General features: G+C 52.2%; 2 protein-coding genes and 1 non-coding gene across 14 annotated transcripts; 2 read left to right on the forward strand and 1 right to left on the reverse strand.

The window, feature by feature from the left end:
• Positions 1 to 296: 296 nt before the first annotated feature.
• On the forward strand, positions 297 to 4,529 carry LOC115849087 (kallikrein-7-like). The gene is made up of 6 exons (XM_030849998.2): positions 297 to 333; positions 634 to 760; positions 1,230 to 1,386; positions 1,607 to 1,848; positions 2,074 to 2,210; positions 4,101 to 4,529. The coding sequence occupies exons 2-6, from the start codon at positions 688 to 690 to the stop codon at positions 4,254 to 4,256; spliced, it is 765 nt and encodes a 254-aa protein (XP_030705858.2). The 5' UTR covers positions 297 to 333; positions 634 to 687; the 3' UTR covers positions 4,257 to 4,529.
• Positions 4,530 to 9,819: 5,290 nt separating this feature from the next.
• On the forward strand, positions 9,820 to 17,948 carry LOC115849019 (kallikrein-6-like). Of its 12 annotated transcripts, none has more exons than XM_060289233.1 (8): positions 9,926 to 10,045; positions 10,497 to 10,613; positions 11,125 to 11,155; positions 11,562 to 11,609; positions 12,085 to 12,241; positions 15,039 to 15,286; positions 16,369 to 16,505; positions 17,302 to 17,948. In XM_060289233.1, exons 4-8 carry the CDS (start codon positions 11,564 to 11,566, stop codon positions 17,452 to 17,454), a joined length of 741 nt encoding a protein of 246 aa, XP_060145216.1. In that variant the 5' UTR covers positions 9,926 to 10,045; positions 10,497 to 10,613; positions 11,125 to 11,155; positions 11,562 to 11,563; the 3' UTR covers positions 17,455 to 17,948. The 12 variants fall into 12 exon arrangements, with proteins under 12 accessions (XP_060145209.1, XP_060145211.1, XP_060145217.1 ...); XM_060289231.1 differs by having other exon boundaries at positions 9,928 to 10,151; XM_060289234.1 differs by lacking the exon at positions 10,497 to 10,613 and having other exon boundaries at positions 9,922 to 10,045.
• Positions 17,949 to 20,223: 2,275 nt separating this feature from the next.
• Positions 20,224 to 20,296, reverse strand: TRNAG-CCC (transfer RNA glycine (anticodon CCC)). The gene has a single exon. It is a non-coding gene; the product is annotated as a tRNA-Gly (tRNA).
• Positions 20,297 to 22,180: the final 1,884 nt, after the last annotated feature.

Here is a 22,180-nt window from a genome sequence, read left to right on the forward strand (position 1 = left end):
TGAGCTCAGCCACTCCTTGAATCTGCCCCTCGAAGCCAGAGCACCTGCGGCTCCCGCCTCCGTAGCGGCCACCGGGGATGCTGGGCCCAGAGGGTGCTGCGGGAGGGTGGAAGAAGTAGAGTGCTGCCAAGTGAATTAGCTGCCTCGGGGCTTCGAGATAACCAGATGCACAGGAAGAGTGTCTCAGAGCCTTTCCCACCTGCATCCCGGGGCGCTGAGGGCGGGGGCGGGGGCGGGGGCTGGACGTGGTATAAGACTGCCGCCCTCGGCAGGTCCGGAGACACTTGACTCCCAACCGAGTCTGCGCCCCACGTCAGATCAGGCCCTCCGGAGGTGAGAAGGGGCCTCATTTGGGGGGGGGGGCGATGAGGCTGGCTGGACAGCTGACTCCTGTTCCTGAGGGGAGGGGGCAGTGGGAAGCCTGGACGCCCGCGCCCGGCTCTGACAGATGAGGGGCTGGAGGTCTGCAATTTCTGGTCTCTTAGGGGAAAAGGAACTAGGGATACAGACTTATGGATGGCGAGAGATGGGAGACCAGATTCCTGGGTCCCAAGGGGAAAGACTCCTGGGTCTGAAGGAGGAGGGGGCTGGGGGCCAGGACTCCTGCTTCCTGAACTCTGTCCTTCTCCCCAGCAAAAGAGACCCCTCCTCTACCTGGCAGCCCCTGAGAGACTCAGAGAAGCCACCATGGCAGGATTCCTTCTTCCAGCCCTGCTGACCCTACTGCTGTCCTTAGCCCTTGGATCTGCTGCACAGGAAGGTGAGGGCCGGTCTGGGAGGGCTGCCCTAACCCTTGGACCTCCCATCATCCCCAGTGACCCTCTTCAAGGGCCCCTCTCTCCAAGGGGTCCCTGAGTCAGGACCTCCCTCTGCTCCAGCAGCTTTCTCCCTCAGAAGACAAGACTCTTCTGCCACTTTTCTTCCTGCTTCCTTCTGACTCCTGGGGTCTCTGTGTCCCCCGGGCCCTGTCTTCTGCACTCAGGGTCTCTCCTATGAGCTTCTGTCGTCAGCCCCAGACAGACAAGATGCTCCTCCTGGGTTTCTGAGTGGGCTGCCTCTGTCTCTCTCCATCTCCATCTCCTGCTTTCTCTGCATTGTTCTCCATTTCTGCCTCTGCATTTCTCCCTGTCTCTCTGTCTGTCTCCATCTCTGTCTCCAAATCCCTCCGCTGCTGACTCAGCCTTCCTCTGAGGCTTACTACCCATGTTTTTCTCCATGTCTCTCTCCAGCCCAGGATAAGAACGGCGAGAAGATTATTGATGGGATTCCGTGTCTAACAGGCGCCCAGCCCTGGCAGGTGGCCCTGCTCAGAGGCAATCAGCTCTACTGTGGAGGCGTGCTGGTCAACGAGCACTGGGTGCTCACTGCTGCCCACTGCCTGATGAAGTACGTGGGCACGGGTGCTCTGAGCACTTCCAGCTCTCCCTCTGGGTCCCTGCCCACCCCCCAGTCTCTGTTCCACCGACCCCCGTCTCTGCCCTCCCCCCTCTCTGGGTCTCTGTCTTTCCCCCCCACCCCCGCCCAGGATCTCTGTTTTTCTCTCTCTGGGTCTCTGTCCCACTCTCTCACTCCCAGTGACGCTATGAATGTTGCTCCGTTCTCCCAGTTCGTACAACGTGCATATGGGCAGTGAAGACCTGAGCAGAGGCCAGAAGATCAGGGCCACAATGTCATTCCGCCACCCTGACTACTCCACGCAGAGCCAGGCTAATGACCTCATGCTGGTGAAGCTAAGGACGCCGGCCAAGCTGTCATCCACCGTGAAGAAGGTCAACCTGCCTTCCCGCTGTGAACCCCCTGGGACCACGTGTACCGTTTCTGGCTGGGGCACCACCACCAGCCCTATTGGTGAGGCTCCCTCAGTGACCCAGGAGCCCCAGATCCTGAACCCCTCCTCCCTCAGACCCCGGAGACCAGGAATCAGGTCCTTTTTCAACATCCTAATGTTGAGCACCCCAGCCCCCTCCTCCTTCAAGGTCTAGGATCCTGGACCCCCATCCTCTCCCCATCAGGACCCACGGGTCCACAGTCCCAGGCCTCTGACTAACAAGCCCCCCCACCCTCATCTTGCAGCGACCTTTCCAGAGAAACTCATGTGCACAGACGTCGACATCATCTCCTCTGAAGACTGCAGGAAGGTTTACAGGAACTTGCTGGGAGATTCCATGCTGTGTGCTGGCATCCCCAACTCCAGCACCAATGCCTGCAACGTGAGCCCTCCTTCCTCCCCCGCCCTGGGTCCCTGGCTGCTTCATCTCAGCACAGAGCCCCATCTCCCCCCTCTATCCAGAATCTTTGCACCTGACCTTGGCGCTGAGCATTCCATCATCACCCCCCGCCCCACCCTAGCCCAGCTTTCCTAGCTTTCTCTATCCCATTCTCTGCTCAGGTCAGTAGTGGCAGCCCAGTGGGGGCTGGTATGGCCCTGAGGATGAGGCAGAAAGATGAATGGGAGGGGCTGGGGATGGGCAACATGAGGCCAGGATTAGGGGAAGGCGAGTGAAGCCTTGGCTTCAAACCCAAACCTGAAAGGGGAGGGTGTGCCCAGAAAACTCAGTAATCAAGATAAATCACATTCTTATGCAATATTTTTTTTAAAAATCTATGCAAAAGTCCACGATGAACAAAATGTCAGAATTTTCAATAAAGAGGCATCAGTCTTACTGAATTTCCCACTTACCTCAGGCTTCAGTAAGTCTCAGCACAGCCCTGTACCGACCCTTTATCTAAAACTGGGATACTGTGTTTATCATGGACTTTTTCATATTAAATTCAATTTTAAGGTATTGCAGGAAAATACTGTTTATTGCAATTACCGAGACTGTGTGCCCGCAGTTAATGTCTCACTCACCTCACCTGGGTCCTGGTCCCGGGCAAAGAACTGTCTCTCCCCTCCTCTTTGTAACCCCCTCCCTGTCTCTGAACAGTATCTTCCCACATCTCCCTTTACACCTAATTTCATTTCATTCTTTCCATCAGTGTTGCCACCCACCCCCGCCCCCATTGGCTGTCTGCTTCTGTCACTCTTTTTTTTTTTTTTTTTTTTTTTTGCGGTACGCGGGCCTCTCACCGTTGTGGCCTCTCCCGTTGCGGAGCACAGGCTCCGGACGCGCAGGCTCAGCGGCCATGGCTCACGGGCCCAGCCGCTCTGCGGCTTGTGGGATCTTCCCAGACCGGGTCATGAACCCGTGTCCCCTGCATCGGCAGGCGGACTCCCAACCGCTGCGCCACCAGGGAAGCCTGTCTCTCTTTTTATCTGCCTACCTCTCTGCCGCTCTCTCCAGCCCCTACACAAGTGTTTCTCTGTCCTCCCTCTACTGCTCCACCGTTCTTTTCTCCATCCTTTGCTTAACTCTCTTCCTCTTCTCTGTGATTCCCTTTCTTTGTCTCTCTCCCCGTACCTCCACTCCTTTTGCTCTCACCTGCACCCTCAGCTGTCAGGGGTGGTGGGAGGGTAAGTGTTAGGGATGGGGTGATGGGCCAGGAATGTGTGTCCTAGAGAATGGGACATCCTTCTCTTCCGCTAGTGAGGGCCGGCTTCACGAATGCGCAAGTTGTACAGTGACACGCGCTCCCACACTCAGGAGAGTCCCACCCTCGGTTTAAAGCACTCCTGTTGCTGTCTTGAAATTCTTAATACCTTCTGAGCGAGGGAGCCCACACTATCATTTTGCACGGGGCCTTATGAATTGTGTCATCGGTTAGGACCCCGATTTCCAAGACCACCCTGTCCCTCTTTCATGCCCACGTATCCATTCCCTGGAGATACTGCCCCTTCTCCCACGGGCTTGGCGCTGAGTCCTCGAAGATGGGGAAGAAATGGGGCTCTGACCCCCGGAAGCCCTGCCCCTTCCCTGGGATTGGTCCCATTGGCCGGGGCTCAAGCCAATGTCTTCAGAGAACGTGCTTTGTCTTCTCCATGACGGCCCTAATTCCTGCTCTACTATTGGTCCCCAGAGACTATGAGTCTCTCCCCATTGGCCGGCGTGGAAGTCCAGGGTCTGGCAAGACAAAGACTGACAACCGTGGGGGTGTATGAGACAGAAGTGGGGGCGGGACTTCACGCTGAAGCTGAAGCTAATTTGCTTTGTCCCCTCCAGGGTGACTCAGGGGGACCACTGATGTGCAAAGGTACTTTGCAAGGCCTGGTGTCCTGGGGAGCTTTCCCTTGCGGCCAACCCAACAACCCAGCTGTCTATACCCAAGTCTGCAAGTACATCGATTGGATAAACACCACCATCAGCACGTACTGCTAATCTCTCCGTACTCCCATCTCTCCATCCCTACACCCCGAACAGGAAATTCACAGAAATAAGGACGTCGATGATCTACAGTCATACTTGACTTTACTTTTCCTCAAAGACATATCAAAACCTCCACAATATGCCATGTGTGTAAGTCAATCAAATCAGCAAGGACTTAAAACCAAAACACGAGACGCAAAAACCTCAGAGCTGGTAAAGAAGTAGTGAGACCAGCACCTTCGGCCACTGAAACTGTAAATTCATACGATTTTTATGGAAGTTGATTGGGCAACGTGAATCAGGACCCTTGCCACCTTTGACCCAGCAATTCTAGTTCTAGGAAGATACTACTAAAAAAAAAAAAAAAAAAAAATCCAAAATGTGGAGCAAGGTTTGAATTTATCACAACATTATTTATCATAGCAAAACAGTGGAAACACTGAATATGTCCGGAATCGGTGGAGTGTTTAAGTAAACAATAGGCTAGCTTGAGACAAGGATATTATGCAGCTGCTAAGGATAATAATTACGCAGAATTGTTAGTGCTATGCAAGGATGTTTATGCTATGTGATGTTAAATGAGAAAAGGAAGATACGGAAATATATGTGTATGTGATCATTGCTATGTAAAATGAAAATATTCACAAAATAAAACCTGAGATCATGTGTACCAAACTGCATACGGTGGTAGTCATGGGAAGGTAGCCTGCTTCCTTGCATTTACTTTTCTGCGGGTATGCACTTTTATAACCTGAAAAACAACAGTGGAAAAGCTCTGGAGCTCTAAGGTGGAGGAGAGGAGACCCTTAGAGAGGAGAGAAAAATGTATCTGGTTCTTGGTCCCTTGCCTTGCCTCCCTGCTCAGCGGCATATTTTTTCCCCATTTTCTGGGTCTCCGTCTTCCTCATGGGTAAAATGGAGAAGCGAAAGAGGAAAAGGGAAGGTAAAGAGAGGAAAAGGGAGGGAGGAGAGAATATGTCTACTTCTTCAGGGTGGAAAGGGGCGTGAAAGTGTTTCTGGGCATTTCACGGGCGACAGACTAGGAGAGAGGGAGAAGGTGTGGGGGAAGCATAGGGCTGGCAGGAAGACAGGACACCTGGGTCCCACGGGGGCCCGCCAAAAGTGAGCCCCCAGCATCCTGGATGCCAGGGGAGGCTGGGGGCTGGGAACCCAGGTAGGTGGTCTCCTGTCCTCAAGAAGGCAGAGAAGGGGCCTCAGAAAGGGTGGAGGTAGGAGTCCCAGTGACTCAGCCTGGCCATGCCCCTACTCCTGCCATCCAAGTCTCGTGGGCAGCCATACCTCAGAAGGTGCTGACAGAGGGAGCCTCTCCGCTGCCCAGGACTCACCTCTCCTACCTGTCTTTCCAGGTTCTCCCCCAGAATCCTCGCCTGGTCAACATTCTCCTCTTGTTGACTCTCCGCCATCTTCCCCTCTCTCCTAGCCTCCTATTCTCCCACGCGTCTCCATACTGCAGGAATCCTGGAGCCACCGTGGAATCCCTTAACTTCCTCTGGTGTTCCTGTGCATAGGAGGCTGAGCCCCCGCCTCCCTCAGACCCAGCAGTCCAGGTCCCCAGCCCCTCCCGCCTCCGGATCTGTGTCAAGTTTAAGGAACGTCAAGAGTATTTGGCCACCACCCTCGTGAAACTCCATCAACTTCCCCTCTCTCCAGCAAGCCACCCCAAATCCACATTCAACCTAAAAGTTTAAAAAGTAACAAAACATGGGGCTTCCCTGGTGGCGCAGTGGTTGGGAGTCCGCCTGCCGATGCAGGGGACGCGGGTTCGTGCCCCGGTCCGGGAGGATCCCACATGCCGCGGAGCGGCTGGGCCCGTGAGCCATGGCCGCTGAGCCTGTGCTCCGCAGCGGGAGAGGCCACAGCAGTGAGAGGCCCGCATACTGAAAAAAAAAAAAAAAAAAAAACTTCATTTTTCTTTGGGTGGCTGATAAAGTGTAATAGTTAAAGACACTGACTCCAGAAGCTGCGCTCTTCGGGTGCCAATCCCAGCTCTGACAGCTGCACGCTATTCACCTTTGAGCACATCACCTCCCCACCCTTGTTCCTTCAACCTTGAAATGAGAGAAGTAGCACCTGTTTCCCAGGGCTCTTATGAAGATTGTATAAGTTTACTATTCAGAAAGTGCTAGAACATTGTCTGACACAGAATAAGCCTGCAATGAGTGTTGGGCTTTTTTTGTTTGTTTGTTTGTTTTTGGCTGTACCACACGGCACGTGGGATCTTAGTTGCCCAACCAGGGATCGAACCCGCGTCCCCTGCATTGGAAGCGTGGCGTCAACCACTGCACCGCCGGGGAAGCCCCTGAGTGTTGGTTTTTATTGTTCGTGGCTTCTGGCTCTCTTCCCTGCTTGCACTTTCGTAAAGTTTTCTTGTAAAACATTTTCTTTATTGAAGACTTTTGCAGAGCGTGTCACTTGGGAGAAAAACATCTCATAAATAAGCCTGCGCGGCGTGTGGGGATGGCAGAACCATGAAGGCCACTGGCAAATGCCTAGAGCTGGGGACCTCATTCTCTCCCTTAGAGGTTCTTCCACTCCCCACTGCCTACCACCTCCCTCCTTTCCCACAGGGCTCCCAGTAACTCCTCCCAAATCCACCCATCCCGTATTATAGTAAGGTGGGACCAGACGGGGCCCCAAGAGACGCTCCATGTCCACCGCCATGTTGGAAGCTGAGTTCCAATTCCGGCTCCACCGTTTCCTGGGTGTTTGAGGTTGAGCAATGAAATTCCTTTCTCTGAGCCTCAGTTTTCTTTTGTGTAAAACAGCCGTGGGAGGAATGAAGTCATTTAGTCATTTGGTCAACATTTGCTAAGGCTTCCTCTGGGCCGAGTCCTGTGCTGGTGCTTGGGACGTAGAGGTGAGCGAGAACCAGCGCCTACGCTCAAGGAGCTCATGGTCCAGTGGGGGAGGTGGGTGTGGATCCAGACGGTCACCCTCCAGCGTGACATGAAGGAGGCACCTGCTGTGGGATCTTAGTTGAGAGTGACTAACCCGTCTGCAGAGGGTTGGAAGTTGGGTGGTGTTCAGGGAAGTCTTCCTGAAGGAGGTAATGTTTAAGCAAAGACTTGAAGGACAAGTTGTTACCAGGAGAAGCTGGGAAGAGCATTCTGGGGGGCGGGAATAGCCTAGGCGAAGGCCTAGAGGTTAGAAGACATGGAATGGTTCAGGAAAGCTTCAAGTAATCTCCACGGCTGGAGCACAAGAACACAAATGGGTAGAGCTGCACTGAGAATGTGGCAGCCGCTCGCCTTGGTGGCTCCTGACTTGTGAACTGCGGCAGCTCCAACTGAGCTGTGCTGTAATTGTAAGACACATCGGATTCCAAGCATTTATCATGCAAAAAAATAAAAAAGCAAACCACCTCTTTAAAACTGTATTTTGGGGACTTCCCTGGTGGTCCAGTGGTAAAGAGTCCACCTTGCAATACAGGGGATGTGGGTTCGATCCCTGGTCAGGGAGCTAGTATCCCACATGCCTCGGGGCAACTGAGCCCATGGGCCACAACTCCTGAGCTCGCGCGCCTCAACAAGAGGCCCTGTGCTGCAAACTACAGACCCCACGCGCTCTGGAACCCGCGCACCACAACTACAGAGCCTACGCGACCTGGAGCCCGGACGCCACAACTAGAGAGAGAAAACCTGAATGCCACACCTAGAGAGAAGCCCGCGCACCACAACGAAGAGCCCGCGCGCCGCAACGAAAGATCCTGCATGCCTCAGTAAAGATCCCGTGTACTTCAACTAAGACCCGACGCAGCCAAAATACATTAAATAAATAAATAATAAATCTTTAAAAATAAAATTGTATTTTGATTTCACATTGGAATACTATTGTTTTGGATGTATTGGGCTGAATGAGATGTTAAAATGAACTCTTGTTTTTTGGGTTTTTTTTTTTTACTTTAAAAAAAAATTGTGGCTACTAGAAAATTTAAAAGTGCATGTGGGGACTCCCCTGGTGGTGGGGTGGTTAAGAATCCGCCTGCCAATGCAGGGGACATGGGTTCCAGCCCTGGTCTGGGAAGATCCCACATGCTGCGGGGCAACAAAACCCGTGCGCCACAACTACTGAGCCCGCGTGCCACAACTACTGAAGCCCGAGAGCCTAGAGCCCGTGCTCCACAAGAGAAGCCACCGCAATGAGAAGCCCGTGCACCGCAACGAAGAGTAGCCCCCCCTCACCGCAACTAGAGAAAGCCCGCACGCAGCAGTGAAGACGCAATGCAGCCAAAAATAAATAAATTTATTTTTTAAAAAATGCATGTGTACCTGGCATTATATTTCTTTTGGCCAGTACTGCTGTGGGTGCTGGGGGACCCAGGCCAGGGCTGTGAGCCAGACAGAGGCAACGTCAGCTCTGACACAGGAAGATGCCTCAGAGGTCAAGTGAAGGATACAGAGAAGGGGAAGAGTTTGAGGTAATGGTCCAGGTGGGAGAGAAGCAGGTCTGAGCTGGGACCGGGGACATAGGGATGGAGAGAAGGGACCACACGGAGAGAGGGGGCAGTGGGATAGGACTTGGGGATCAATGGGCCATGAGCGGTCCAAACTGGTACCTGGGAGGATGGTGGGTCCTGAGAACAAGATGCTGGGTTCAGTGGGGAGATGAGTGAGAAGGGCCTGGGGGAAACTGGGGGGCGAGGGGAGCAGCCCCAGAGAATATATCAAATGCCAAATTGGTTTTCATCCCAGGAGTGACAGGGGAGAAGCAAAGGTGTTAGCAATTAGATTTAATGCAAGAATTAAATGCTACCCACAGTGCCAGGCCCAAGCTGGTGCTGAGGTCGACGTTACTCATATCAGTTGCACTCATTGCTCAATGACTTTCCCCAAAGCTTCCCTTTTCCATCTTGCCCGTCCCTGTGATTATCACACCCATTGCCCTACAGGCGGCCGCACGTACACCCATTCCTCCAGCTCATGCCAGTCTGCCATTTCCCTACATGCACCAGACACTTTAACTACCTCTCTCCTCCTGACTAAAACGCCCAAGTTTAAAGACACCTCTTCAAATCTTCCTGGATCCCCCCATAGCTTCCTGGACCCCCGTTTCTCATCACACTCTTCCTGCATTCCCATTTATTTCTGTGTCTCTCTGTACACGTTAAATCTCATCAACAAGTCCTGAAATCCTCCTGGGTCCCGCTAGCTCCCCCGCTGCCCTCTCCCACGCCACCCCTTCTGCAGGAGCTAACTCCCCTCTGTGCGTACACATGCTTCTCTTGGAAATGCAGGTGGAACCTAGGAGAGGTAAGGAGAGATTTAGAGAGTGTTAACGGAGACTTGGAAAATCAAGGGGAAAGACAGAGATACAGAGAAAAATATGGAGAAAGAGGCAGAGGGGTGGAGAGACACAAACAGAGACAGACACGGAGGCACCCTCCGCCATGGCCAGGGAGAGAGCTGGACACCGAGAGACTTGGAGAAGGGGGACCAGGCGGGTCAAGAGTCCTGATATCCGGGCAGAGGTGGGTGGACACTCAAAGGACAGCAACAGGACTGTCAGATAGAGATAAAGGGAAGCTATTGATGCAGCTGGCCGTCCACCTGCCCGGAAGAGAGCTTGAGAAATGGAGCTGACAGGAGCATGGCACTGGGTGCTGGGGACAGACAAAGCCCGATTGTTCGAAGGCCCTTTCCCCACAGCGCCTGGGTCTGCACCACAGCCTGGGGCAGGGGCGGGTACCAGCTTGGTGACACACGCTTTCTTGCTGGCTGGTTTTGCTGTGTCTCGCGAGGACACTGAGGTTCTCCAGCATCCACAGAGGGACTTACAGGCAGGTGCGTGAGTCACCCCAACCCCACTGAACCCGTGGGGCCTGGTTCCCGGTGCCCAAGGGTGCTGAACCCAGGAGTGACAGCCTGCAGGCCCCAGAGCACGTGAGAGGTGGGAGTCCAGGAGGACAGGGGGTTCTGTGTGTTTGCCTGGGACGCAGGCATTTGGGTCCTCAGATCCTTTCTTTCTTTTTAAATTAATTAATTTATTTTTATTTATTTATGTTTTGGCTGCACTGGGTCTCTGTTACTGCCTGCGGGGTTTCTCTAGTTGCGGCGAGCGGGGGTTACTCTTCGTTGCGGTGCGCGGGCTTTTTACTGCGGTGGCTTCTCCTGTTGAGGAGCACGGGCTCTAGGCACGCGGGCTTCAGTAGTTGTGGCGCACGGGCTTAGCTGCTCCGCGGCATGTGGGATCTTCCCGGGCCAGGGATCGAACCCGTGTCCCCTGCATTGGCAGGCGGATTCTTAACCACTGCGCCACCAGGGAAGCCCCTCAGATCCTTTCTTGCTCAAGGACCTAGAAGTCTAGGAACTGAGGAGAACAAGCTTCTGCCCTTCCTTCCTTTAGATCCAGGTGTGCAGACTCCCAGCTCCTTTCTCCTTGAAGGTCCGGAATACTCAGCCCCCAGCCCCCTCCTCCCTCAGACCTGGGAACCCGGGCCCCCAGTGCACTCAGGGACCTGCACTGCCCTCCCTGGAAGCCGGGGTCAGGGGGGCCATCAGGCGGGGAGCTGTGGGAGGGTGGGAGGAATATGCGTGGGAGGCCTGGGTGAGGAGGAAAAGGGCGGGTCCCCCTCCTGCCTCGGGAACCCGGGGAGGCAGAGATTAAAAGGACACACCAGGAGCATCTGAGGACAGGACCAGTGTCTTCCGGGGGGGCCAGGGAGCTCAGGGTGTCTGTCTGCCAGGCCCTGGGCGCCACAGCCCCTACATCCTCTGCTTTCTGCCCTCCGTCTCTGACTCTCGAGGCGTCCTCTGTGTTTTCAGCATCACTTCTCTCTCCGCGGTTCCCTGCATTTCTGACTCTCTGTCTGTCTCCCTTTCTGTCTGCCTGTGACACGTACTGTCCCTGCCCCCAACCCAAGAGTCGACCCCCAGGCAGCCGGCCCCCAGCAGGTAAGATCACACCTCCCACCAGAACCTACAGGTGTGGGGTTGAGCAACAGGTAAGCACTGAGCCAAAGGGAGGAGGAGAAATCCCATAGAGGGAAGAACGTCAGGGGCCCTCCCTCCTCCTGTTACTAAGCAGGCAGACTGAAGCCGAGGATAGAAAAATAATGTGAGGTGCGCCGTGAGCAGCAGGTTCTGGGTCCTCTCTGGCGCCCGCCTCCGGGGGACCCTCAGATGGAAGACATGGGTCAGGGAGACAAGAAATCAAGAGGCTAAACAGGGAAGACAGAAGTCAAGGCTCAGGAGAGCAGGGCAGGCTGGGGAGGAAGGGGAAGAGGAGGCGGGTGGAGAGGGAGGAGACTGGGCGAAGTCTGAGGCCGGGACTCATGGAGCACTTGGCTTCCCTTCTCAGGAATGGCCATGAAGACGCTGATTGTAACACTGATTCTGGTCGCTGCAGGTAGGCCAAAAAGGGAGGGGCAGGGGGCTCTTTGGGCATGGGGTGGGGGTAGTTGATGGGGAAGAGATTGGAACTGGGATGGGGATACACATCAGGATGGAGGGGGGTGGGTTTCAAATGAGGAAGACACAGGGGTTAAATTAGGGACGAGGGATGCAGATGGGGAAGGGGTGGGAGGTGGCCGTGAAGATGGGGAAGGGTTTGAGGATGAGCTTGGCTTGGGAGATGGGGTTAGAGACGGGGAAATTGCCTGGAGGTGGGGTTAAAGGTAAGAACGCTTAGGGATGGCTTTGGGGATGGGGATGGGGATTGAGATGAAGAAGGGGTGGGTTTGAGGAAGAGTTTGAGGATGGGGTTGGTTTGGGGCAGGGGATGGAGAAGATCTTGATGATCAAGACAGCAATGGGGTTCACCTTGGGGGGAGGTACCTGATGTCTCCAGACCTTCTCTCTGACTCAGACCCTCCCTCCCTCAGCCCAGACAGAGGAACAGAATAAGGTGCTGCATGGTGGACCCTGTGAGCAGACGTCTCACCCCTACCAAGCTGCCCTTTACGCCTCAGGCCACTTGCTCTGTGGGGGGGTCCTCATTCACCCACTGTGGGTCCTCACCGCTGCCCACTGCAAAAAACCGTGAGTCTCCACGCTGTGAATGAGGAGTGGTTGCAATTAGACCCTGCGGGCGTCTTGCAGACTTCACACATCCCCCTGTCCCATCATGAGGCCATCTGATAACCAGGTTCAACTGGCCTGTATTTAATTGATTATTAAATACACTGCGGGGATATCGCAGTGAAGAAAACAAGAAAACTGCTGCTTTGATGAACTGACCTTCTACAGGGCCCTGTAGGGAGCGATGGAGTTAATTCTAAGCGCTGGGGGGAGCCACGTAGAATTTTAATCAGGGAAGCAGCATGATCTGATTTCCATTTTTAAAAAAACTCTGGAAAGTGAACTGGGCGGGGGATGAAGGGATGCACGTGGAGGCTGTCGCCATTGTCCTGAGATGGACCAGGATGGTGGCCCTGGGGATGGAGCAGAGTTGAAAACCCGGGGAGGGGTCCTGAGGCTGAGTCGGCAGGACTTGGTGGTGTGGAATGGGAGAGAAAGAGAACGAGCAGGGCTTGTCCGGGGAGGGGACTAGAACAACTGGCTGTTTGGATGTGTCTTTCTCTGAGTCGGGGGAGAAGGAAAGAGGAGCAGTTTGGATATGGGTGGGGGAGCATCAGACATTTTGTTTTAGCCAAGGTGAGTCTCAGGTACCTGGCTGGTGTTCAGGAAGGATGCCAGGCTGACTGCTGGCGCTCAGGGGAGAGGTCAGAGATGGAGGTAAACATTAAGGCTTGAAATACCACAAACAGGTGGTTATCTAAAGCTACGGGATGGGATGAGATCATCCAAAAAGTGGGCATAGATAGAGGACTGTAAAGGACCCAGGACTAATCCTCAGGGCACTAATAACCACTAGTTTGATGAACAAGAACCACCATTTTTTTCCACGCTAACTATGGGCCACGTACCCAGGTAGGCAGTTTCTATACCTTTCCTGGAATCCCCCACAATAAGGGACTCTTGGCTTCTGAGGAAACTGAAGCTCAGAGAAGGAGCAAGTGTCACATCCCAGTGGGAGCCGGGAGAGACCCCAACAGGGGTCTCACCTTGCAGGGTCATGGACACAAGGACCCCCCCCCGGGTGGTCTCCCCCAAGCGCTGGTAAACCTGGCATCACTCCCACCGTCCTCATTCATTCATTCAGCGCACATTGGCCAACAGCACCCACTAAGGGCCAGATTTGAGCTGGGAATTCAGCAAAGACTCAGATGGGGAGATACCCAGAGTCTCTGCCCTCGGGGACGCAGGAGCAGAAAGGTGCAGGAAGACAGTTCTAGAATCCTCGACAAACCATACAATTACAAATGACTCTAAGTCCAATGAAGGCGAATAAACAGGGATGGTTCCATGAGAGAAAAGAACAGAGGTACCTGCTTTCGATGGAAGAAGGCGTCCGGAAGGACTTTCTGATGAGATGAAATTCAAACTGAGGCATGGAAAATGAGAAAGGGGGCAGAGCAGCCAGGGCAGAGGAAACGCAAGGACCAAAGAAGTGGGAACAATGTGAAGAGTTCTAAGAAAAGAAAGTTACTGGTTCACTGAGGGTCAGAGGAGAGTGGGATAAGGCACTTGGGCTTTATTCTGAGGGTAATGGGGAGCTATGGAAAGTTTCTGAGCGAGGGAGTAGTGCTTTGATCCATTTCACAAATATTTATTGAACACCTATCCTACGCCAGACACTGGTCTAGGCACCGAGGAGGATGTATCTGCCTAAAACAAAAATCCCACCTTGATATTCTAGAGCTGTGTCATCTAATGCAGTAGCCATTAGCGACCTATGGCCAATTAAATTCACATTCATAAAAATGAAACGAATTTCCAAATCCACTAGCCACACTTCAAGGGCTCAGTAGCCGCCTGTGGTCAGTGGTCACTGTTTCAAACAGTGCAGATAGAGAATATTTCCATCCTTACAGAAACTTCGAACGAATAGCACGGCTGTGGCAGAGGGAGACAGTAAAACAAGTACATATTTAACAATACATATATAGTGTGTCAGATGGTGATGTTACGTTCTCTGGTGGAAAGGAAACCAGGAGAGGGAGCTAGGACTTGCCTGTTGGGGTGGATACTTGCATTTTAATTGGGTCTTCAGGGAAGGCCTCACTGAGAAGGTGACATTTGAAGGAGGTGAGGGAGTGAGGCATGCAGATATCTGGGGGAAAGAGTTGCTGGCAGAGAGAACAGCCAGTGCAAAGGCCCTGGGGTGAGAGGATGACTATTGTGTTCAAGGAAAGGCAGGGAAGCCGGTGTGGCTGGAACAGGAGAAGGGGGAGACTGGGAGATAACTGACAAGTGATGGGGACGGATTGTGCAGAACCTTGTAGGCCACAGTGAGAACTTTGGCCTTTATTCTGAGCAAGATGGGAGTCACAGGAGGTTCTGAGCACAGGAGGGACAAAGCTGGCTTATATTGTTAAAATAGCTCTGGCTGCTTTGTGGAGGACAGACTATAGAGGAGCAAAGGTAGAAGCCAGGAGTCCAGTGAGACTGTAGTCCAGGTAAGAGATTATGGTGACTCAGACCAAGATGGCAGCAGTGGGAGAGGTGAGAAGTGGTCAGATTCTGGATATGCTTTGGAGAGACAAAAGGATTTCTGGACAGCTGGGAGGTGAATCAAGAAATACAGAGTCAAGGATAGTCTCCGGGTTATTCTGGAAGGATGGAGCTGTCATTTACTGAGCTGGAAAGACTGTGAGGGGAGAAGACCGGATGGTTCATGGTGTACCAGGCTACCCCACCTCCCACCGTAACCCCCTCTGGAGTCTCAGCTGCAGCCCAAGGGCCCCAGGTGAGACCCGGCCCTTCTCTTTCTCAGGAATCTTCAGGTCTACCTGGGGAAGCACAACCTTCAGCAAAGGGAGAGTTTCCAGGAGGAGAGCTCTGTTGTCCGGACTGTGGTCCACCCTGGCTACAACGCCGCCATCCATGACCAGGACATCATGCTGTTGCGCCTGTCACGTCCAGCCAAATTCTCTGCACACATACAGCCCCTGTCCCTGGAAAGTGACTGCGCAGCCAACCACACCAGCTGCCACATCCTAGGCTGGGGCAAGACGGCAGATGGTCAGTAGGGGGAGAATGATGCAGTTGACCCATCATCAATGGGTGATGGGTCATGGGGAGGTGGGTTAACGGTGAGAATCAATGGGGTAGTGTATGAGTGGGTGAAAGTTCAATGGGGAGGGAGGGCAAATATGGGAGTTGGGCCAATGAGTGAACAGCCAATGGAGAAAGTAGACCAACAGGTGAATGGTACGGGGATGTGGGCCATAAGATGAAGGGTCAATGAGGAGGGAGGGTCACTGTGGAGACACTAATCAGGAAGGGGGCCAGTTGTCAAAAGGGACCAACCAGGATGCACTGATGATGAAAAAAGGATAAATGGAGGAGGAACTAATGGAAGAAGCAGGGGAGCCAGCTGAAAGATGTGAACTGAGAAAGCCAACAGTGTAGAGAAAGCTAATGGCGGAAGGGTCAATTGAGAAGAGTCAGTGGTCAAGAGGGGTCACTAGAAGAAGGACTAGAGGAGAAACAATAGATCAGCAGGAACCAGTGAGGGTAGGCCAGTGAGGGAAGGGCCATAAAGGAAAGGAGAACCAATGGGGGAGGATGAGGCCATTTAGGAAAGAAGCAGTGAGGGAGTAGACCTTTGGATGAAGGGCCAATAGAAGGGAGAACCAACGGGGAAAGAAGGGACCAGTTAGGAAAGACCAAAAGTCAAGTGATGACCAATCAGGATGAGCCAATGGGCAAGAAGGGTCCAATGAAGGAGGATGGGCTATAACAGAGGAGGGACTAATAGAGGAAGAGGGTCTAGAGGTCAGCTGAACTACTGAAGAAGGTGGGACCAATGGAAACGAGACAAGTGAAGGCAGGAACTAAGAGAAGGAAAAACCAATAGGAAATGAGAACTGGTAGAGGAGGGGTAATTAGTGAGGAAGACAGGCCAATGTGAGGGAAGACTGATGGAAAGAGGGACCAATCAGGAGTCAGGCAATGGAAGTGGGTTTTGAGAGTGAGCGACAAATAGGAAAAAGGGAACCATTGGGAAATAGGGTCCAATAGGGGAGGGAGGATTTATAGGTGTTGGAGGATCAATGGGAAGGGTGGGTTGTGAAGTGATCCTGGCCCATCTCTCTTTGCAGGTGATTTCCCTAACATCATCCAGTGTGCATACCTCCACCTGGTGCCCCGTGAGGAGTGTGAGCGTGCCTACCCTGGCGAGATCACCCAAAACATGGTGTGTGCCGGGGATGAGAAGCTCGGGAAGGACTCCTGCCAGGTGAGGACGCCAGGACCCACCAGTTACATAGCCAAGGACAGAGATGGGCAGGAAGAGACAGATACACAGGCCAAACTAGAGCTTTACAGAGACAGGCTGGGTGAAAATCAGAGGCATGATAAGGGAGAGAGACTCAATTTGATACACAGAAACACAATCGGGGACAGGCAGAGATAAAAAGTCAGTCAGCAGAGACAGGAAATGCAGAGACAAAGATGGAGATGAAGAGATCAGGAACCACAGAGACACAGTAGGGAGACAGATGGTGCCAGGAGGCTGTCCCTGCTCCAACAGAATCCCCACAAGTTCTGCTTGGAAATAACCACACTGTGCAGAAGGGGGACCATAGCCGGGGAGAGACGGGGCTCCATCCCGACTCCCAAATACTTGGAACTTGGGTTTCTGCCACCATCGTCCATTGGATTTCTCCTTTTGGTGCCAAAACTGAGCCCTGTGCGTTGAAGGATCTGCAGAGACCAGCCAAGTGGGAGAAAGAGACAAAGAGAGAGAAAAGTGGTACACAGTGAGTTGGATGCAAAGAAAGGGCAGGCAGATGAGCCCCATTTCTGAGACCATCTGTCCTCTCTTTAGGGATCTCTGTGTTTCTGAGTCTCTCTCAGTCTCTTCTATTTCCCTATCTGTGACTTTGTGTCTGTCTGTCTCTCTCTCTCCGTATGTGTGTCTTTCTCTCCATCTCTGAGTGTCTTTCCCCCTCTCTACATGTCTCTGTGTCTCCTTCTGTCCGGCTTTCCTTCTCTGCGAGCCTGTATCTGACTCTGTCCCTCTTTAACCACAGGGTGATTCTGGGGGTCCGTTGGTGTGCGGCGACCGTCTCCGAGGCCTCGTGTCATGGGGTAACGTCCCCTGCGGATCCAAGGAGAAGCCAGGCGTCTACACCGACGTCTGCAGATATGGCCACTGGATCCGAAAAACCATTCAGGCCAACTGATCCTGATAGGTGACCTCCACTTCTTGACCTTCCCCCACCTGCCCAGACCCGACCCTTAATGCTTAATAAAAGTGATGACACCACAGCACAAGTCCTCCCTGATTTTGCTCCAGCCCCATCCTTGCATCACGAGGAGTGATGGGAACACCAGCTAAGGTCTCAAGCTTGCCACGAAGAGATACAGGAAAATCCCTTCCAAGCACCTCTCCCTCCCCAGTTATTCCACGGGCTCGACTTCTTCCTACAGAGAAGGGGTCCCCAGTCTGGCCGAACCTGAGCTGGGCTCCCAGCTCCCCCACTTGCTTAGCCGTGCAACCGCGGGAGTGCCTTCCTTCAGTGCATAGATTTTCTCATCTCTAAAATAAGGATAATAATCGTATATCCCTCGTAAGGCGGTGGCTACGTTGTTGGGGAGATTCAAGGCTGTAAACACGTGAAACACATACCGTGGTGCCTGGCACACCCGTGTGAACAATAAAGAGTGAATTTTATTATTAGTGGTACTTTTTGCTTTTATCCCACCTCTGCCTCTCTGAAGCCCAGATATCCTTAGTTCCCTTTTACAGCCCAACTTGATTTTTCTCCTCCCTGGCAAGACATCCTTGTCTCCTCCACCTAACTAGCCCTGAGGGGTGGCTTTCTCCACTAAACTCCCTCTGTAGCAGCAAAAGCAGGGCAATGAGAGGGCTGGGAGGCCACTGTGTGTGGGTAAGAGTGATGGGAGGTAAAGAGAGCAGGGTCCACATCCCAAAAGACCACAGATCCCGGGTTGAGAGGCTAGGGCTTCTCCTGAGAGCAGTGGGGAGCCATGGAAGGGATGAGAGCAGAAGCAGCTCTGGGGCCATGTGCGGGATGGACCAGAAAGAAGAGATCAGAGGCCAGGGGGGAGTAGAAGTGATGGTGCAGGGAGAGAAGATGAGGGCTGAGCAGGGCCTGGGGCTGGGACAGCTGGAAGGGAGGCTGAATATGAATTCGCCGTGGGGAGAAGTCTGGGTGGGTGGCACACTCGAGATGCTAATGACCTGTAGAAAAGTCTGGGAGTGTGAGAACATCTGCTGTGTTCCAGAGATGGCGAATCATCCAGGTTGGTGGGGGCTGGGGTTTGAGGCCAGAGAAACAGGTGACATGGCTGGGAAAGTAGGTCACTGGAACATGGCGTTGGGCCCTGAGTACAAGGCAGAAGTACTTGACCTTGATCCTGAGGGCCTTGAGAAAAGGAAGGACAGGGTCAGATGTGGGTATTTGAAAGATCTCACTGCAGTCCCTTTGAGGAGAGGGGGATGGGCAGGGAGGTGTAGAGACTGGAGGCCCTCCCCAAAATGGGGGGGGCAGACAGGCAGAACTGGGTGAGGACCCAGGCTTCTACATGCTTTCTGGGGTTCTTCCACCCACGTGCACCGCGTGTGATCCCACAATGATGCACGCACACCTATCCCCAAGCCCCAGGTCTGTCCCTGTCCTCAGAGAGGCCTTCCTCTCTTGACCCACTGCACCCTCTCCAAGAAAGACAAAGCGCCATCTAAGCCAGGCATCCTCCCAGGAAGACGAATGGGACAGTAAGTGGCTCCCCAGAGAAAGGGAAAAGAGGGCCCAACATGGGAGCTGAAGTTTCGAGCAGAGAAATATTTAGGAACAGAGGGAGAACCAGACACAACGGTCCATTTGCTTCACAAACATTTATCAACCTTATTTTTGCCCAGCATAGAGTAGAATGAAGCTGGAAATCGTTACACAGAGCGGCCACACCATAGGAGATATTCAAAGTCAGTCATGTGTCATTTTATGATAGAAGAGCTATGCGGTCCAAAGACAGAGGCAGTATATGAAAAGAACAGTGTCTCTCGAGTCTAAAGGTCTTTAGATTTGAGGAAAAGCACACTTAGATGTCTCAAGAACCAAAGAAAGGTGAAATTTTATGACGGTGAAATTTACCAAAGGTGAAATTTTTGTGATGGGAGGGAGTAATTGACTTTTTATGAGTACATGAAAATATTAAGTCACGTGATGGCCCGGGCCCACCTTGACCGACCCCTTTTAGAAGTTTTGAAGAATAAATACGGGCATGAAATTCACTGGGATCACCAGGAAGAAGCCAATCAATGAACGTCCAGACCCAAATCAACTTCCGTTAACTGAGAGGAAATCATCTTCCTTAATGGATACTAACAATAATAACAGACAGAGAGGTAACATGGTTTGCCCAAAGTCTCGAAGACAGTAGGTGGTCAAGTCAGAATTGAATGCCAGGGGGGCTGGTGCCAGAGTTTGGGGTCCTAACTGCTCTGCTAACATCTTCTTCCAATTCTGATAATGTTTTCAAAATGAGCATGGAAATGTTTGAAGGCCCGACTCTTAACATGAATATTGTTGGAAGCAGAATCTCTGCACGTTTGGTGTTGAAGGTGTTTGTATGTCTACTAGAATTTTATCTACTGTGGGGAGAGTCTTCTGACTTCAACTTGGAATGGGTCATTGCCCTGTGATTTTTAAGTTAGGGTCATCCCAACTTCATATTCAGTGTTGAGATACTTGAAAGAATGCAATGTTGATCATATTTTTTAAAATATTTATATATTTTAAAATATTTATATATATTTTAAAAATATTTATATACACTTATTTATTTGGCTGTGCCAGGTCTTAGTTGCAGCACGCAGGATCTTAGTTACGGCATGCAGGATCTTAGTTGCGGCACGCAGGATCTTAGTTGCGGCACGCAGGATCTTCGTTACCGCATGCAGGCTTTTGATTGCAGCATGTGGGATCTAGTTCACTGGCCAGGGATCGAACCTGGGCCCCCTGCATTGGGAGTGCAGAGTCTTAACCACTGGACCACCAGCGAAGTCCCAGTTGATCATACTTATAAGTAAAATATACATAGATGTATAAATTTATTTACATGCTCTGGAAGGTTTGCCTAAAAACTGAAGGACTTCCAGAAGAGATGGAGTGTGTTGGTTTTTTTAGAAATGTAGTTTTTAAGTGCTTGAAGATATTTAATTAACTTAGTTTGTAAATGGGACCCAACATTATTATAAAGACTTACCTCATTTGCTGTGTAAAAGTTTTTAAGTTTGATTAGGTCCCATTTGTTTATTTTTGTTTTTATTTCTCTTGCCTTGGGAGACTGACCTAAGAAAACATTGGGGGCGTCCTCGGTGGCTCAGTGGCTAAGAATCCGCCTGCCAGTGCAGGGGACACGGGTTCGAGCCCTGGTCTGGGAAGATCCCACACGCCGCGGAGCAACTAAGCCCATGTGCCACAACTACTGAGCCTGTGCTCTAGAGCCCGCAAGCCACAACTACTGAGCCCGCGTGCCACAACTACTGAAACCCGCGTGCCTAGAGCCCATGCTCCGCAGCAAGAGAAGCCACCGCAATGAGAAGCCCGCGCACTGCAATGAAGAGTAGCCTCCGCTCGCCGAAACCAGAGAATGCCTGCGCGCAGCAACGAAGACTCAGTGCAGCCAAAAATAAATAATAAAGAAAATAAATAAATTACAAAAGACTCAGCCATATCCTTATAAAAAGAAAAAAGAAAACATTGGTACGATTTGCTGTACTGCAGAAATTAACACAACTTTGTAAATCAACTATACTTCAATTAAAAAAATTAAAACGCAAAACGCAAACAAAAACCAACAACAAAACCCTTCCTGTAATCAAAACACATATTTGGAATAAAAAGGTTTGTAAGCTAAACTTAAAAGACTGTAGGCTTAAAAGAAGTAGGCTGCTGGATTTGTCACCTTCATGCATGAAATATTCATTGCAATCGCCAAAACAAACCTCAGAATTTTATGTTTTTAAGTTTTTTTCCCCATACACTGAAACGAGTCTCAGGGCTCTAAAACCTCCCATTCAACAGGCACCCGCTTACAGAAGTGAACAAGACAGCTTTGCTTTTGCCCTCAAGGAATGGAGCTCTGCAAAGGCAGCATCTCCAGGCATGTTTGTCTATTTGTCTTCACAGACAGATCTGAGTCTGCAACACTGTAGATGCTCAGTAAATAGGTGTCAAAGGAGCCTTTGGCTCTTACATCGTAGCGGAGACAGAGCCTTGGAGACACAGAGATGGATGCGTAGAGCTGGGGGCAGACAGAAAGAAGAGCTGGAATGCATAAGAGGTCAGAAGAGGCAGCCCTGGGTGGCCCAGGAACCGGGGAGGGAGGAGACACCTTTTGGGTTCCCTACCCAGTGCCCCATTTCCCAAGAGGCCGGGAGCCACCCACCCCCTAGCCTGGCCTCTTGGTCTCTTTCCCCATTGACAGGTGGCCCCTGCCCAAATCTCACCCACGCCGGGCTGTGTCAGACAGGCTGTGTAAGGCACCTGCCGGGGGGCCCAGACTGGATCCCCGCCCCTTTCTGCCCGGTGGCCCTGGTCACAGGGTGAGGGGCAGAGAAGGGGTTGAGGGGGTGTCCATCAGCAAAGTGGCCAGAGTCTTCCTGGCCCAAACGGAGGGTGACGGAGATAGAGGAACAGAAAGACGCAAAGATACACCTACTCAGAGCCAGTGACAAAGGGCTGGGGGGGGGGGAGAAGGAGAAGAAAGAAGAAGGAGAAGAGGAGAGAGAAGAAGATGATGCAGGGATAGAAACAGAGAATAGGGAGACAGAGAAGGGTAGTGTCACAGAGAAAAGAGAGATAACAGAGAAGAAAAGATACAGGGGCTTCCCTGGTGGCGCAGTGGTTGAGAGTCCGCCTGCCGATGCAGGGGACGCGGGTT

The sequence above is a fragment of the Globicephala melas genome, chromosome 19, assembly GCF_963455315.2.
Source record: "Globicephala melas chromosome 19, mGloMel1.2, whole genome shotgun sequence".
In the NCBI taxonomy this organism is placed as follows: Eukaryota; Metazoa; Chordata; class Mammalia; order Artiodactyla; family Delphinidae; genus Globicephala; species Globicephala melas.

Bases quoted from the DNA above. Each gene is read 5' to 3' on its own strand.
- LOC115849087 (XM_030849998.2), top strand. From the start codon at position 688: ATGGCAGGATTCCTTCTTCCAGCCCTGCTGACCCTACTGCTGTCCTTA. The intron at 761-1,229 runs GTGAGGGCCGGT...GTCTCTCTCCAG, and splicing joins TGGATCTGCTGCACAGGAAG to CCCAGGATAAGAACGGCGAG. The intron at 1,387-1,606 runs GTACGTGGGCAC...CCGTTCTCCCAG, and splicing joins GCTGCCCACTGCCTGATGAA to TTCGTACAACGTGCATATGG.
- LOC115849019 (XM_060289226.1), top strand. From the start codon at position 9,835: ATGGAGCTGACAGGAGCATGGCACTGGGTGCTGGGGACAGACAAAGCC. The intron at 11,610-12,084 runs GTAGGCCAAAAA...TCCCTCCCTCAG, and splicing joins ACTGATTCTGGTCGCTGCAG to CCCAGACAGAGGAACAGAAT. The intron at 12,242-15,038 runs GTGAGTCTCCAC...TCTCTTTCTCAG, and splicing joins GCTGCCCACTGCAAAAAACC to GAATCTTCAGGTCTACCTGG.